Here is a 17,736-nt window from a genome sequence, read left to right as displayed (position 1 = left end):
TAAACACGGGAGACGGAGGTTGCAGTGAGCTGAAATCAGGCCACTGCACTCCAGCCTGGGCGACAGAGCAAGACTCCGTCTCGGGGTGGGAGAGTTAGGGGCTGGGCGTGGTGGCTCACACTGTAATCCCAGCACTTCGGCAGGCCAAGGCGGGCAGATCACCTGAGGTCAGGAGTTGGAGACCAGCCTTGGCAACATGGCAAAACCCTGTCTCTACTAAAAATACAAAACTTAGCCGGTTATGGTGGCACATGCCTGTAATCTCAGCTACTTGGGAGGCTGAGGCAGGTGAATCTCTTGAACCCCAGCGGTGGAGGTTGCAGTGACCTGAGATTGCACCACCACCCTCCAGCCTGGGTGACAGAGTGAGTCTCAAAAAAAAAAGAAAACTACACCAGACTACCCTAGTTTGAGGACAGTTTACCTTACATTCATCTTACTCTCTTTATTCCGACTGTACTCACTAAGCCACTTTCTTATGCTAATTTGATTTCCCAATTAGGGTCTCCTACTGGGAAGAGAATGCGCTGACCAGCCGACACAAGTACTCCAGTCTGCTTGGCAGTTATATTTCTCATTGTAAATTAATAAATTGGTGTTCTGGTTTATGAGTCAGTCTCTTGTGAGTTTGGTTAGCATGAGTCAGTCTCCTACGGCCTAGTCACCCTGGTTGAAGCAGGTTTCTGAATCTGAGAAACCTGAGGACTAGACCTTGGATTTTCCTGACCTCATAAAGTGCAGCCACCCTGCAAGGCCCTCCCTGAGACAGTCAGCCACCCTTATTTTCTTTTGCTACAGTGGGAGGAACAGCAAAGTTTCATCACCGATCTTCTGTCACTGCTTAGGTCCAGCTCTCAAAATAGTGCCTTGTATTGATTGGGTTTATCCTCCAGGTAGAAATAGGACCACTTCGCTCTTGCATAGGAACAGCTGTTCTTTTAACTAGATTGACAGCCTAGATAGATTTGGTGTGAACTCTTACTGCTCCATGTTAGAAAGGACACACTTTTCTTCCTTGACAAGTATTTTCAAGTCCCCTCTGTTTTGGAGTCTTTCTGTAATTCACCGCTGACCTTCCTTAGGTATGTAATTTTACAGTTATATTGGGAATAACATTCCTACTTCTATTCAACTGCTTTTCATGTTACCTTTCTTTGCTGAAAAGATTGTGGTAACTGAGTGCAGTTTTTCTCTGTCGTGCTGATGGACCTGGGCTCTGTTAATCACTAAGTAAAGCTGGTGGACTTCCTCTGCATAAAAATGGTTGCCTCTTTTGGGACTTGTAGCCATAGATAAAAAACAGAATCCTTGCAGATGTGACAACAGTAGTAGCTGGGAAAGTGGTTAGCTGTTAGATGACACTTGCCTAATACCTTTTTGTACTTCAGTTTGAGAGAACTCTAGGAAAGAGCCAGTTGCCATGTCTTTGAGACATGAAGAATAAGACAGCATTGACACTGTTTCTGTAATAGAGAAGTCTAGGTGGTTGTCAGCATAATTCATTCCACCTTAGGCTTTACTCAGGAGCTGGGATTAACTATCATGTTCTAGTTTAAGGAGCACTCTTTCCCTCCACACTTGCTGCCAGTGGTATCTTTCTATTTCTAAGACTCCCCTAGGGCCATGTGATCTTGTTCTATTGGATTCCACATTAAACAGGCTTAAACTGTTAAACTGGAGAGAAGGAATAAGTTTAATCAAGTGACTTGACAGTGTCAGAATCCATGCTTCCAGCTGTTTAAAACATGTTCTGAGCTCCTGTTGTGCACAGCACCATACTGGCATGTGGTGATGGTGTTCCTGTTAGGCTGCCCTGAGGAGTAGAGGATTTTGGCCATTGAAATGTAGCAGGAGTTCCCCAGATTTGAGACATGGTTTGTAGCAAGCTTTTGCTAAGCATCCTTACTGTCAGCTGTGTGTCATGTGCTCGGGCTGTGGGCAGATCTTTTATTGGCCTATCTCCCAATTTTTCTTTCACTTAACCTTCAATTGTCTAGTCTTTATGCGTGTCTCTTTCTCACCCTGATTACTGGTTTTAGTATGTAAATAGAAGTGCCATCCAGTTCCTGCCACTCCCTCTCTTCCCCTAAATTCCCTAGCCAACACCCTGTGGCAAAGAGAACATTTTAAGTGTGCAACAGGAAGAGGTTAACTAGTATTAGTTTAAGGAGAGAGGTCCTGAACTCTTCGGGAGATGTGGGGTTTCAAGTCAACTGCAATTCACCTGAACATCAGTGAATACTGTCATTTTCTCGTGGGCTATCAGGATCCTTCTACATTTAAAAATAGAACATATATGTAAGGATAAATTAAATCTGTTCTGAAGCACTTCTGGAGTTCTGGATGAAAAACATTCTTTGACAGGATTTAGGAGGATACTGTTTTTTTGGATTTAATGTCTTTACTGAGTTGCTTCTGACCTTCTCTGAAGCCAAAGAAAAGGCAGATGATTTTACCTTCTTAGCCACTTTAGTCACCTTCCTCTGTAGGGTGTCTGGTAACTCCTGAAGGATGAACTGGTCCTATGGGTTTGTGTAAAGCCTGGGCAGTAACGTTAGTTCTGTTTTGCTTCATAGGAATACCTCCACGGGCCCATTCCCGAGATTCTAGTGACTCTGCTGATGGACGGGCCACACCCTCTGAGAACCTTGTACCCTCATCTGCTCGTGTGGATAAGCCCCCCAGTGTGCTGCCCTACTTCAATCGTCCTCCTTCAGCCCTTCCCCTGATGGGTCTGCCCCCACCACCAATTCCACCCCCACCACCTCTCTCCTCAAGTTTTGGGGTCCCTCCTCCTCCTCCTGGTATCCACTACCAGCATCTCATGCCCCCACCTCCTCGATTACCTCCTCATCTTGCTGTACCTCCCCCTGGGGCCATCCCACCTGCCCTTCACCTCAATCCAGCCTTCTTCCCCCCACCAAACGCTACAGTGGGGCCTCCACCAGATACTTACATGAAGGCCTCTGCCCCCTATAACCACCATGGCAGGTAAGGACTATCTTGTTCCTTTCAGATTTGAGCCAGGGTTAACAAGTGTGTTAAGCATTGTATTCTCCCTGAGAAAGTGAACACTGAATCCTTCTTCTTTCCCTTATGGACATTCTGTTGTCACAGCATTGACTCCTGAGAAGTAGTTTACTATTTGTTAGTGTTTTCATTTGATGTTTTGATTGCATCTTAACCACTTGACCCAGACCATGTCCTTTATACCCCTTTTAAAGGTACTTAAATTAAATGCTGGAGCAGGTGTTGTGAATGCTACAGATGTCTAGCATTGTTGTGTGTTATGCCAAAATTACAAAAGTATTGTAGAGTACAGTAAAAATAATAAGGGGTGTGAGCAATCAAGGATGGTATTTTCTCTGTACAGCCGAGATTCGGGCCCTCCACCCTCTACAGTAAGTGAAGCCGAATTTGAAGATATCATGAAGCGAAACAGAGCAATTTCCAGCAGTGCCATTTCCAAAGCGGTATCTGGAGCCAGTGCAGGTAACTCATGCTTACCTTTGCTGCCTTCTCCTTAACCTTTGCTTTTTTTCCTGATTTTGTCATTTCTGCTGGCAAAAGTTCAACAAGATAAAGTTGGAGTACTGTAGATATCAAGAGCGGCACACTTTGAAGAGCAATATGTAACCTGATTTCTTGGCCTTGGGGTAGTCCGACTGTATTACTTAGCCTGTATCTAGGCCTGCCCTCATGAAAACCAACTTAATGCCTAGAATATAAAGAATACAATCTCAATGTGGTATTTGCTGTAGAGTGAAATTCCTGCCTTGTGGAAATCTCCATCTCAGTGGTTGATCTTTAGGTTTAGTGTCTACCCAATACCAGATATAGACCCTAGGTTGTTTTTTAGGAATGATGTCTTGACTGGATAATGTGTTTTTTTGTTTGTTTTGAGAGGGAGTCGCCCAGGCTGGAATTCAGTGGTGCAATCTTGGCTCACTACAACCTCCTGGGTTCAAGCGATTCTCCTGCCTCAGCCTCCTGAGTAGCTGGGATTACAGGCACTTGCCACCATGCCCAGCTAATTTTTGTATTTTTTGTAGAGACAGGGTTTCACCATATTGGCCAGGATGGTCTTGAACTCCTGACCTCAAGTGATCCACCTGCCTCAGCCTCCCAGAGTGCTGGGATTACAGGTGTGAGCCACCACATCCAGCCTAGATAATGGTTTGCTGTGAAATCTCATTACATTTGGGAGTCTAAGCAGAGCTGGTAGGTAGCCTATCCTAAAAAGAGGCAAGTCTATAGATAGTCATCTTAAAGCATGTTATGCCCTTACAGCAAACTTTTGCCCTGCTCTCAGTAGTAAGTGGGAAGAACCAGCAACCACGAATCTGAAAGCCCTGAGCATAAGATCTTTGGTTTCTAAAAGAAGAGGCTACAGGAAGTTTCAGAGTTCTGGTCCAGTTTTCACATCATGACATTAGCCGTATTCACTTCCTTCCTGCGAGTTGCCTACATGAATGTAAATGTCTGTAGATTATCAGATCTCCTGAGAAATAAGTTAGTCCTAAATATTACCATCTGCTTTCCCTCAGTTTTCATCTTTGCATCATCTTGCCAAACTTGAATCCACAGAGTAGGTTAAAGACAGAAAGTATATATGTTCCCTTCATTTTTTCCCACCAGAAAAATCTACATTGACATCTAAATTAATCTTTTTAGGCCAGGTGCAGTGGCTCATGCCTGTAATCCCAGCACTTTGGGAGACCAAGGCGGGTGAATCACTTGAGGTCAGGAGTTTGAGACCAGCCTGGCCAACATGGCAAAAGCCCTTCTGTACTAATAATACAAAAATAAGCCAGTCATGATGGCACACGCTGTAGTCCCAGCTACTTGGGAGGCTGAGGCACGAGGATTGAGAATTGCTTGAGTCCAGGATGTGGAGGTTGTGGTGAGCCAAGATTGTGCCACTGCACTTCAGCCTGGGCGACAGAGTGAAACTGTGTCTCAAAAAATAAAAAAAAAATTACTCTTTTTAAATTCGAAAGTAATATATACCCATGGATTAATGGGTTAAATACACAGAGCAATATAAAGAAAGTACTCATTGTTCCTTCTTCCTCATCAACCCTGTTACACTAAGATGATCAATAACTGAATCTTGACCTCCTTCCCTTTTTGTTGTTCTCATTCCAGTCATTCAAACCACAAATACTTATTGAAGGTGCCTACAAAAACAGGCAAAAATTCCCTTCCAGGATGGAGCTGATGTCTTCATATTCTTGTGCCTCCACTGGACAGTTTCTCCATAGTTTCTATTCTTGTTGCCTTGCACAGAGGAAGCTGCCAGGCTTCATTTTCACTGGACCCCTGCCTGGATTCATATTTTCTTTGTATTAACTTCTGTCCTTAACGCTCTTGACTTAGCTTGGAAAAGCAAAGTGCAGGTACCCGCCCCAAGACCACTATCCCTGAGCCAGGCATTGCTCAGAGTTGAGAAATGAAAGGTCTAGTTTTTTATGACAGCGTAAATTTTTTTTTTTTTTTTTTTTTTTTTTTTTTTTTTTTTTTTTTTTTTTTTTTGAGACGAAGTCTGGCCCTGTTGCCTAGGCTGGAGTAGCGTAGTGGTGTGATCCCGACTCACTGCAACCTCTCCCTCCCAGATTTAAGCAATTCTTCTGCCTCAGCCCCCCAAATAACTGGCATTACAGGTGCATGCCACACCACCTTGCTAGTTTTTGTATTGTTAGTAGAGACCGGGTTTCACGACGTTGGCCAGGCTGGTCTTGACCTCTGGCCTCAAGTGATCTGCCCACCTCAGCCTCCCGAAGTGCTGGGATTACAAGTGTGAGTCACCGCATCCAGCCATAATTTTTTTAATGTATAAATATATTACACGTACGTGTTTTATGTAAATAACATATATATACACGTATACATCTGATTGTAGGTTAAAAATAATTTGTAGAAATACACATTGTTTAGAAAGTCTTGTGAGGTACAGTGGCTCATACCTGTAATCCCAGCACTTCAGGAGGCCCAGGCAGGAGGATCACTTGAGGCCAGGAATTTGAGACCAGCCTGGTCACCATAGTGAGACTCCATCTCTACAAAAAAAATTTGAGGCCGGGCGCGGTGGCTCAAGCCTGTAATCCCAGCACTTTGGGAGGCCGAGACGGGCGGATCACGAGGTCAGGAGATCGAGACCATCCTGGCTAACATGGTGAAACCCCGTCTCTACTAAAAACTACAAAAAACTAGCCAGGCGAGGTGGCAGCACCTGTAGTCCCAGCTACTCGGGAGGCTGAGGCAGGAGAATGGCGTGAACCCAGGAGGCGGAGTTTGCAGTGAGCTGAGATCCAGCCACAGCACTCCAGCTTGGGTGACAGAGCGAGACTCCGTCTCAAAAAAAAAAAAAAAAAAAAAAAAAAATTGAAAAATAAGCCAGGTGAAGTGGCATGCAGAAGGATGGCTTGAGCCCAGGAGTTCAAGGATGCAGTGAGCTATGATCATACCACTACACTTCAGCCTGGATGATAAAACAAGACCCGTTTCAAAAACAAAATAGTGCTCTATACAAGGACCCCACCAATAAGACCACCTTTTATAGTTTAGTATATATTCCTCCAGAATTTTTTTTGTGCATATGACAATTTATGTATAATTTTTATTGTTTTTACAAAAATGGGATATGGTTTTGAAATTTGCTTGTTTCAGTTAGTATATTCTGGACACCTGTTATATCAACATATAAAATTTACTGATCCTTACTATGTGCCTGGCACTGTGCTAATGGCTTTACATGGATTACTTTGTTTACATACAGGTTTACCTCCTGCTTTTTAACGACTATGTAATACTCTAGAACCAATGTTCCTTTATATAGCCAGACCCTATTGAAGATAATATAACAAACAACACTAAAACACTGTTAAACATACACACTTGTGAACAGAAGTAGAAAATTTTTAGTAGAATTGCTGGCTCAAAAAATATGCACATTGTTTATTTTAATAGATGTCAAATAGCCCCTGGACAGCAGTGTGTCAGTTTGTTCATCTGACAACATCTGTCAGATTCTAAACCGCTGGAATGTAGGTGTCATCCAGTTTTACACTTGCAACATCTGCCTTGTCTCTTTTACCGTGGTTGTTTAGGACAGCTAGCTACTCTTGGTTTTTGTCCTCCTGAGTTCTCCTTTTGGTCCAGTTAGCTTACCATCTTTCCTCACTCTTGGCCTTTCTCATTCATCCTTTTTCAGGGGATTATAGTGACGCTATTGAGACGCTGCTCACAGCCATTGCGGTTATCAAACAGTCCCGGGTTGCCAATGATGAGCGTTGCCGTGTCCTCATCTCCTCTCTTAAGGACTGTCTTCATGGCATCGAAGCCAAGTCCTACAGCGTGGGTGCCAGTGGGAGCTCTTCCAGGTGAGTTGGTGATTGTGTCCTCATCTACCAGCCCCAAGCAGCACTCTTCCAAGGATAGGGAGTATGGACAAATGGAGCCCAGGGAATCTGGGAAAGACCTGACTAAAAGTCTGGACCTTAGCCTTCATGTCTTTATGGGGAAGAAACTAATCAGATACTTTCATTAATAAGTGTTGTAACATCTGGAATCTGGTAGGTGAGGCGTGGGCTCATGTAGGAAAAAATACAGACAGGTATTGTTAAGAACATGGGCTTTGGAGTGCTACAAGCTTGGATTGGAATCCCAGTTCTGCTGCTAACTATCTGTATGACCTTCTTGCATATGGAAGTTAGTTAACTTTCCAAGCCTCATTTTTCTCATTTTTTAAAACGGACAGTGATGGTATTTATCTTACAGACTTGCTGTAAAGATTAGGTCAGATAATCCATACAAAATTATTAGCACTGCACCTGATAAATTATGTTCTCAACAGATAAATTTACCTGTTAATCATCCTCTCAAAAAAGACTAGTCCTCAAAGAGGTAAAATCCTCAGACAGTAGGCCTATGATAGAGTAATAGAGGAGTAGTTTAGGCAAATATCAGAATACACCAGAACACCACATTCTTGGAAAGAATGTGGTAGGCCTTCTGAGTGAGGCTGAAGGATCTTTCTAATTAGGAAAAGACATCGGTCCCGGGAAAGGTCACCTAGCCGGTCCCGGGAGAGCAGCAGGAGGCACCGGGATCTGCTTCATAATGAAGATCGGCATGATGATTATTTCCAAGAAAGGAACCGGGAGCACGAGAGACACCGGGATAGAGAACGGGACCGGCACCACTGAGAAAGGTGGGAGAAGCCCCATTCCTGGCTGCTGGGGGATCTTTTATTAAAAAAAGATTTATAGTGAAGAGTTCTCTCTCTTTAAAGCAAAAGTAAATGCAGCAAGGGTAGGGGGAACTTCTGATTTACATAACTGGAATTGCAGGGCAGATTTTCTGCACATTTATGGGGAATCTTTCTCTGAGATTCAGCTCTTTCTGAGATTTCTGCTTGTTTCTTAACTACCTGGTATCTGAGTGAGAGCATGGTGTCTGCATTCAGGCACCAATTTGAATCCCAGTTCCTCCACTAATAATTGGTTATATTACTTTCTGTTCCACAGTTTCTTCATTTGTAAATGAAGATAATAAAAGCAACTGTCCCAATGACTTGCTAAGTGTTTTAGTTTTTTTGTTTTGTTTTTTTTTTTTTTTTTTTTTTTTTTTTTTTTTTTTTTTTTTTTGAGGCGGAGTCTCGCTCTGTCGCCCGGACTGGAGTGCAGTGGCCGGATCTCAGCTCACTGCAAGCTCCGCCTCCTGGGTTTACGCCATTCTCCTGCCTCAGCCTCCCGAGGAGCTGGAACTACAGGCGCCTGCCACCTCGCCCGGCTAGTTTTGTTTTTTTTTTTTTTTAGTAGAGACGGGGTTTCACCGTGTTAGCCAGGATGGTCTCGATCTCCTGACCTCGTGATCCGCCCGTCTCAGCCTCCCAAAGTGCTGGGATTACAGGCTTGAGCCGCTGCGCCCGGCCGACTTCGTAAGTTTTAGTGTGAGAGTCCATGCAGACCATTTAGCACTCATGGTACCTGTCACATAGTTCTCAATAATTAATAGCTATCATTATTATTATGAACTTTCAATTTAACAAATTAGGAAAATTGACTAAGAATAGTAACACCATTGCCTACTTAGTTTTCAAGGTGCAACATTAATGATTTTAAGAATTAGGCTCAGTACAGTGGCTCACACCTATGATCCCAGCACTTTGGGAGGCCAAGACAGGAGCATTGTTTGAGCCCAGGAGTTCGAGACCAGCCTGGGCAACATAGGGAGACCCTGTCTCTACAAAAAATACAAAAATTAGCCAAGTGTGGTGGTACACATTTCGTGGTCCCAGCTACTTAGGAGGTGGAGGTGGGAGGGTTGCTGAAGCCCAGGAGGTTGAGGCTGCAGTGATCTGTGATTGCACCACTGCACTCCAGACTAAGCAGACAGTGAGACCTTGTCTCAAAAAAGGTGGGGAGGAGGGGCAGGCGGGTGCCTCATGCCTGTAATCCCAGCACTTCAGTAATTTGGGAGGCAGAGACTAGAGGATCACTTAAGCAGGAGTTTGAGACCAGCCTGAGCAACATAATGAGACCCTATCTCTTTTTTTTTTGAGACGGAGCCTCACTTTGCTGCCCAGGTTGGAGTGCAGTGGCATGATCTCGGCTCACTGCAAGCTCCGCTCCCCAGGTTCAAGCCATTCTGCCTCAGCCTCCCCAGCAGCTGGGGCTACAGGTACGCCTCACCACACCTGCTGATTTTTCTATTTTTAGTAGAGGCGGGACTTCACCATATTGGCCAGGTTGGCCTTGAACTCCTGACTTCGTGATCAGCCCACCTTGACCTCCCAAAGTGCTGGGATTACAGGTGTGAGCCACCACACCCGGATGATACCCCATCTCTTAAAAAAAAAAAAAAAATAGCCGGGCGTGTTGGCTCAAGCCTGTAATCCCAGCACTTTGGGAGGCTGAGACGGGCGGATCACGAGGTCAGGAGATCGAGACCATCCTGGCTAACACAGTGAAACCCCATCTCTACTAAAAAATACAAAAAACTAGCTGGGCGAGGTGGCGGGCGCCTGTAGTCCCAGCTCCTCGGGAGGCTGAGGCAGGAGAATGGCGTAAACCCGGGAGGCGGAGCTTGCAGTGAGCTGAGATACGGCCACTGCACTCCAGCCCGGGCGACAGAGTGAGACTCCGTCTCAAAAAAAAAAAAAAAAAATTAGTTTATTTAAAAGATTTTGAAAATTAATATGCTTTAGTCAGAGAGGAGAAAGCTGATCTGAAAAATTATCTTTTAATAGGTTTAGGGGCTTTGTGGTGGATAATTAACCTCAACGGAAGGGTTTTTTGCTTTTGGAAAAGACTTAGTGACAAGGTTGTTTATTTTGTTGTGTTTTTTGTTTTGTTTTGTTTTGTTTTTGAGACAGAGTCTCACTCTTTTGCCCATGCTGGAGTGCAGTGGCGCAATCTCGGCTCACTGCAACCTCTGCCTCCTGGTTTCAAGCAGTTCTCTACCTTGGCCTCCCAAGTAGCTGGGATTACAAGCACCCACCACCACCCCCGGCTGATTTTTGTATTTTTAGTAGAGATGGGGTTTCACCATCTTGGCCAGACTGGTCTTGAACTCCTGACTTCGTGATCCACCCGACTCGGCCTCCCAAAGTGCTGGGATTACAGGCGTGAGCCACCACGCCCGGCTGTTTTTTGTTTTGTTTTTTTAAATAGACACAGAGTCTTGCTCTGTCACCCAGGCTGGAGTGCTCTTCTGTGAGGCACTATCATGGCTCTGTAACATCAACCTCCTGGGCTCAGGTGATCCTCCTGCCTCAGCCTCCTGAGGGATAATTTTTAAATTTTTTGTAGAGTCTCGCTTTGTTGCCCAGGCTGGTCTTGAACTCCTGGCCTCAAGTGATCCTCCTGCCTCAGCCTCCCAATGTGCTGTGGAATTATGGGCATGAAGCCACTGCGACTGGTTATAATTTTCTTTTGAAGCAAAATGAAAGCAGGAAGTTTGGAGAGAAAAACTGTTAAGTAATGGAGAAGTTCAGTTAAGATTAGTTGGATCCAGGAGCTCTGGCTGTGTCATCCAGACTTTATCTGCATCTCTCAGCTCTGCTTTTCTCTGTTGCTTTCATTCTTAGACAGGCTCCATCTTGGTAGGGAGTCAGAGGGGATGCTGCATCTTTAGGTTGCATCCTACCAGCTTAGCAATCCCAATTGAAGGAAAGCTTCTGGAAAGATTGTTTCTAATATATAAGCATATAGGAGCAGGTGTTGACTCTGCTTCTATGGAAATCTTTAAAATAGGCCAGACTGGCTAGGGGTCTATCTGTAGTTCCTGGAGGCTACTGTGTGACCCAGGTAACTTCAGGGTCCTTTCTCAATTTTGTGGTTGCAGATTTATAAGGCTCTAGGACTTCCCATTTTTCTGTCTCACATCAAGTACATTAAGAAGATGTCCTTGGCTGGGCGCAGTGGCTCACGCCTGTAATCCCAGCACTTTGGGAGGCCAAGGTGGGCAGATCACGAGGTCAGGAGATCGAGACCATCCTGGCTAACACGGTGAAACCCCGTCTCTACTAAAAATACGAAAAATTAGCCGGGCGTGGTGGCGGGCGCGTGTAGTCCCAGCTACTCGGGAGGCTGAGGCAGGAGAATGGCGTGAACCCGGGAGGTGGAGGTTGCAGTGAGCCGAGATCGCACCACTGTACTCCAGCCCGGGCGACAGAGTGAGACTCTGTCTCCAAAAAAAAAAAAGAAGAAGAAAAAGATGTCCTTGATCTTTTGCCTGCTTGATCTAAAGTAATGGTAATTGAAAAGGAAGGTGAGGGGAAAGAATAGTAGTTCTGTTTGGTGTCTTTGGGATGGTGATGTCTGGATGAAGAAGGAGAAAGAAACTCACACCACCTGTGAGCCCCTATAGTTCATGAGCAATAGCCGGAATGTAAATAGTTGGAAAATTTGCAGTATTGTGCCTAGTGATGACCTGCTAAAAACCAAAATACTCCTTTTAGGTTGGCTACTGCCCTCTATCTTGTTATTTGGCCATTAGCTTAAAAACATTTATAGCCCGGAATTGTTTTGTCTTTAATTGCCAAAAGAGGCAAATAAGTGGGAAGATGAAAAATTACTCATATTTTTTGTCTCTGTTCTCTGTTGTTAGCCACTCATTTATTCCACAAAATCCTAGAGTGCTTAACATCATTGAAATCTAGGATAACCCATGTAGAATCAACAGTTAGGCTGTGGGTTCTAGGCACTTCTTTCTAGATTTTGCAACAGGTTGAGTTTGGGGAGATGCCCACGTATCCTCTGGAAAAGCAGACACTAATGTAGATGGAGACCACAAACAACTTTGGCCTAACTCAGTCTCAGGTGGGCATGAGGGCAGGCATTGGAGTAGGTCTTGGTCCAGTCCTCACTCCCTTTTCTTGTTTGAGTCTGCACAGTTGCTGGTGTTACTTGTGGATTGAAAAGCACATGTAGGCCACAGTGTATGTCTTTTAGAGCTGAGTGGGATGAGAGTGACCAGGGAGGTGATGACTGACCTGTGCAGAGCATGAACTGTCGTCTTTGGGGCTGCATTCAGTTTAGCAGTTAGAACATGACTGCATGTCACCATTCCTGATGGCTTTGCTCCTGACAGCCCTAGGACAGGGAAATTACCAGCGAGATCCACTGATCCAGCAGTAGTTTGAGAATTAAACATCTCAACCTGAGTCTTTAGCTGACACTTTGCATTATTTCTTCCACTTATAAAATGGGGCCAGGCACAGTGGCTTATTCCTGTAACTTCAACACTGGGAGGCCGAGAGGGGCAGATCACTTGAGCTCAGGGACCGGCCTGGGGAACATGGCAAAACACTCGTCTCTACCAGAAATACAAAACTAGCTGGGCATGGTGGTGTGCTCCTGTAGTCCCAGCTACTTGGGGAGGCTGAGGCGGGAGGATCGCTTGAGCCTGGGAGATGGAGGCTGCAGTGAGCCATGTTTGTGCCATTGCACTCCAGCCTGGGCAACAGAGCAAGACCCTGTCTCAAAAAATAATAGTAATAAAAATAAAATAAGACGAGACTATTTCTCCCATTATGAGGATAACTCTCTTTTGGTAACTTTGAAAATGCCGTAACAATATTGCCTAGAAAACAGTCATTTGACTTGTGTAGGCCCATGACAAGATGGGAAAAATTAACTCTGAGGCACGTTTTCTACTTCCCCACTTTTCCTGGTCACCCCTTTGATATGGTGGTTATTTCATCTGAATAATACAGTCTGAAAGCACTGAATCAGGCACCCCAAGAATGTCAGTTTCTTACATTCTCACCCTAAGGACTGTATTCCATCTGTAGTGACCAAGTTATGGCTTAGGAAGTTTCATGCTGGGAAGATGGTACATGGTCCTCATTTATAGCAACCTTTTAGTTAGAAGTGAATCGTGCCGGGCGCGGTGGCTCAAGCCTGTAATCCCAGCACTTTGGGAGGCCGAGACAGGTGGATCACGAGGTCAGGAGATCGAGACCATCCTGGCTAACATGGTAAAACCCCGTCTCTACTAAAAACTACAAAAAACTAGCCGGGCGAGGTGGCGGCGCCTGTAGTCCCAGCTACTCGGGAGGCTGAGGCAGGAGAATGGCGTGAACCCGGGAGGCGGAGCTTGCAGTGAGCTGAGATCCGGCCACAGCACTCCAGCCTGGGTGACAGAGCGAGACTCCGTCTCAAAAAAAAAAAAGAAATGAATCGTATTTATGTTCTATGATGACAGGTGTTCCCTGAGAGTGAAAGGTACATTTTGTTTAGAGGCAGCAATAGAACAGTAGCCTTCTTTGTCCATCTTTTCTCAGCATAGGACCCAGTTCTGGGGCCTGAAGGCTAATTGGCCCAGTGAGGGAATCTCTGATTTCTGCCTGCATTCCAACATTGGCACCAAAATGTAGCCACGAAGATTTAACAATTGAGTGCTGTGGCTTGCTTCTCTTGGTGTACAAGTTATCCTCTGCAACCTGTGTCTTCAACTTTTTGTAGTTCTCAACTATGTCAGTTATCTCATTATTTTAGGACATTATGCTACTTGAAATATAGTCATTCTCACCTCTTTCCTATACTCATTATCCATTGAAAACTGAGCTTTCTCTTCAATTTGGATCTAATTCAAAGATTCAGAAGCCCTAATGGTATGAAATTGAGTGCACTGAGGGCTTCAGTTTTCCCTTAGAGAAAATGGGACAAATACCAGCCTGCATAGGTGTTTAGACAGGCCAGGAAGGCTTAGGCCATATAGATTCTGAGGACCCAAGCTGAAAATAGTGTCATTTCGGTGTGTAGAAGGATCAGGGAGGACGTAGATGTCTCTTCTAGGTTTTATAAGACCACTTTACAGAAGTAGTTATATAAAAGGTAAACATTTGTGTGTACGCTGTGTTGCCGGTTTGGGCATTTGGAGAAATTCTAATTCCTCATTTTCCCTTTGACTATTAATAATGTTTTATATGCTCAGACTGACCATACCACCACCCGCAGATGGATATTGCAGCATTGGAACAGGGGCTGAGTGTACTAGGAACTTTGTTGGGTGGCCATGTGACAGGTGGCTTAATACACCCTTACTTTTGGGTAAAAGTTCTTTTTTTTTTTGAGATGGAGTCTCACTCTGTCACCCAGGCTGGAGTGCAGTGTTGTGATCTCAGCTCACTGCAAGTTCCGCCTCCTGGGTTCATGCCATTCTCCTGCCTCAGCCTCCCTAGTAGCTGGGACTACACGCGCCCACCACCACGCCCGGCTAATTTTTTGTATTTTTAGTAAGAGATGGGTTTCACCATGTTAGTCAGGATGGCCTCAATCTCCTGACCCTGTGATCTGCCTGTCTCGGCCTCCCAAAGTGCTGGGATTACAGGTGTGAGCCACCGCGCCGGGCCGGGTAAAAGTTCTTAACTGCATTTAGGTTTCTTCCATGCTCTGCTTTCTGTTCTGGCCTGGCCACGTGACTCCTGCGTAGTATTAGTATGTTTCCTGGTTCCTCACCCATGGCTGTCATGCGAGGAAAGACTTAAACATCTCTTGAGTTTTAGTACATCTTGGAAAATCTCTGGGGCTGTGTTTGTGCATACACATACTCATAAAAGCACTTTTAACCAGGACTCCTTTAAAAAGAAAAAAAAAAAAAAGGATTTAAGAGTTTCCTGTGTATGTGCATCCTGCCTGCTAGAACCTCTTGGATGTTTGGGGATTAATGGATTTGGTTGTGTACATACTTGTTTCCTTACCACTAAACCTCCCATTTCCAGATTTTTCCCCCTTCCCCTTAAGGTAAGCTATGACTTGCACAGAATAGATTTCTGAACCCATATTTAAACTCACCTTATTCCCTTTTAGTAACTTTTCTTGAAATGTGTCACAGTTTCCATACTTTGGCAGCCAAAGTCTCCTTTTCAGTCAAACTTTCAGAGACCTCATTTCATTCTGTTTTTTCACCTAATCTTTATAGTGGATGTCACTGCTTTTTTTCTCTGTACACACTGTAGCTTCTCCTCCAACCATTCCTCACCACTTCTAGTGTCAGACAATGCTGCTTTGTTTTCCCAGGCTTGCATTCTCTGTCTGCATTCCCTACTTCTTACGTTGCAGCGTTAGAAAATGTGTGTTTTATATAAGCCCCTGTCATTCAGAAAGTAACCTCTAACTTGTGTTTTCTTTCTTCTCTTCTGATGTTCTCATTACAGGAGTCTGGTTGGAAGCAAATGTTTTTTTAATGGACTTGCATCTCCTCACCTTGATCAGGACTAAAGGACGGAGGCCGCCCCACCCCCTTCCCTTTCCTCCAAACCCCTAACTCCCTCCAGACACCCAGGGAATACCCTCTGCCCCACAGGATTGAAGACTGCTTGGCAGCCCTCCCAATCCCACAGCTCCTGTTTGCCAGGGGAAAGAACCTAAAGACTTCGTGTGATTGGGAGGGGTGGCAGACAGGAAGAAAAGAACATGTCCAGGCCCCTGGTCTCCATAGAGAATGGTGCTTTGTCCAAGAAAACGTATGAGTTTCTGATTCTCCGGGAGCAGTTCAATGGTGAGGTTGATGGGAAGACTTCCTTCCCAAAGAAAATAGATCCTCCATGCAGGATCTAGGAGAGTGACTGGGTGTGCCAAAATATGCCCAGGGTCCTGCCCTCAGCACTAGATTTAATGGGGCCAAGAGGGTCCAAACCCCTTGCTAACGTACCACTTCTTTGTTTAACTCCTTTACCTTCCCAGCCCTTTGAGGAGGGACCATGAGAACAGAAATTACCTTATGCAGAGCTACTTCTGTTCCTGCTTTCCCTCTCACGTATTGACGGTTTATTTCCTTGACCTCCCAGAGGGCTGAACTCTTTCAACTCTGCGCTGCCAAGCCTTCTCAGTGGACTTGCCCCTCCTAAGCAGAGAAGGCCTATGAGGTTGCTTTCTGCTGGGAAGCCTGGCAGAGCCAATTACCACCCTCTGCTGCTTAGTGCTTGGGTACCTCTTGCAATAACCAGCTCTTAGTTGTTCCCTTTCCCTGGGGCTTTTCCATTTAACACATGGAGCCCTTTCCCCAGAAGGCTACTTCCTTGTTTTAGAGGAAGGTACTGCCCATTGGGAGATGGGGACATTGGGACCTCAGCAATGAAGAACCCTTGTGAAGTAACCAGGAGGAATGGGGAAAGAAGCAAGTTGGGCAGGATATGGCCTACTTTCATAGGCTTTTCTTCTTTCAGGTTTGATGTAAGCATGGGCTTGCATCCCCCAGGTACATACTTTTACTTATTGTGGGATAACCTGGCACTAGTAGGCAGGTAAAGTCACAAATTTGGTGTCTTTTCATCTTTTGACTGTTGACTTAATAGCTCCTCTCACTCTGCCTGGAGATACTTCCTGCCTCAGATGAGGAGCCAGAAGAAACAAAGCCCGACTTGAATGAACTCAGCTCAAGAGTTCTAAGGACCAGCATTCTGGGGGCCATTTTCTCTACAGGCAAATGGAATTGCTTTTCCATAACATCCAAATTGTAATGTGGTTGCTGCTGAAGGAGGAGGCAGCAGCAAGGTCCTGCGGTACCCATGGGGTGATGCTACTTCTGCATGCATCTACAGGGCATCTGACATCTAACATGAGATGTGGCATGTGAGATGAGACTTGGCATGTGAGACATAGGGTCACTAGAGACCCTTCTGGGTCAGAGGAGAGAGACTGAATTGGACTAAACCCTTCCTCTGTTCCCAGCACGTTTCTCATATAGCCCTCAGTCACTGAGGGAGTCTCCCGCAGGGTTGGAGAGGCACATTCTCTTGGGACAGAGGCTACAGGTTGGAGCTTTTTTTCCCCTGTCTCCCAACCCCATCCCCACCTCCACTTCAGAACATGGCACCCCACCCAACTGGCCAAGTGTTAAGTGATGTGCTTATTGAGAGCAACTCCGGGTGTCTTTTAAAATGTAGAGAAAAACAAGGTGACAGTTTAAGGAAAAATATATATAGAATACCAGAAATGCCGTTTGCCCGGAGAATTTTTTTCTCCCCATTTTTGTTTTGTTTTTACTCTCAATGACACAATTTTTAGTTTTATTTCCTGATAGCAAAAGGAAAAAAAACACCCATCCCTCAAAAAGGCCAAGGTCCCGTCCCCCTGTTGTCGGTGATTTGTTTGTCTTTCTGATAGGTTGAAAATTGTGTAATAAACTTGATGACGCTGTCAATCTTTTATACTGCATTGTATTTTTTTCCTTTTGTAACAAAATATTTTTAAATAATAAATGGGGTGTGAGCTGTTTTATGGA

The 17,736-nt window shown here is 45.0% G+C and overlaps 1 protein-coding gene across 11 annotated transcripts in view; it reads left to right on the top strand.

The window, feature by feature from the left end:
- Nucleotides 1–17,736, top strand: part of CPSF7 (cleavage and polyadenylation specific factor 7) — a 28,648-nt gene extending 10,912 nt beyond the window's left edge. For 10 of the 11 annotated variants that reach the window (XM_010384935.2, XM_010384933.2, XM_010384939.2 and 7 more), the window contains 5 exons: nt 2,577–2,991; nt 3,374–3,492; nt 7,214–7,382; nt 8,045–8,212; nt 15,668–17,736. In XM_010384935.2, the coding sequence (XP_010383237.1) occupies nt 2,577–2,991; nt 3,374–3,492; nt 7,214–7,382; nt 8,045–8,207 (866 nt within the window). In that variant the 3' untranslated portion in view covers nt 8,208–8,212; nt 15,668–17,736. The remainder of the gene's footprint in view (nt 1–2,576; nt 2,992–3,373; nt 3,493–7,213; nt 7,383–8,044; nt 8,213–15,667) is intronic. The other variant, XR_750325.2, reaches the window with a different exon arrangement.

The sequence above is a fragment of the Rhinopithecus roxellana genome, chromosome 15 (assembly GCF_007565055.1).
Source record: "Rhinopithecus roxellana isolate Shanxi Qingling chromosome 15, ASM756505v1, whole genome shotgun sequence".
Lineage (NCBI taxonomy): Eukaryota > Metazoa > Chordata > Mammalia > Primates > Cercopithecidae > Rhinopithecus > Rhinopithecus roxellana.
This window is presented reverse-complemented; position numbering and strand designations above follow the sequence as displayed.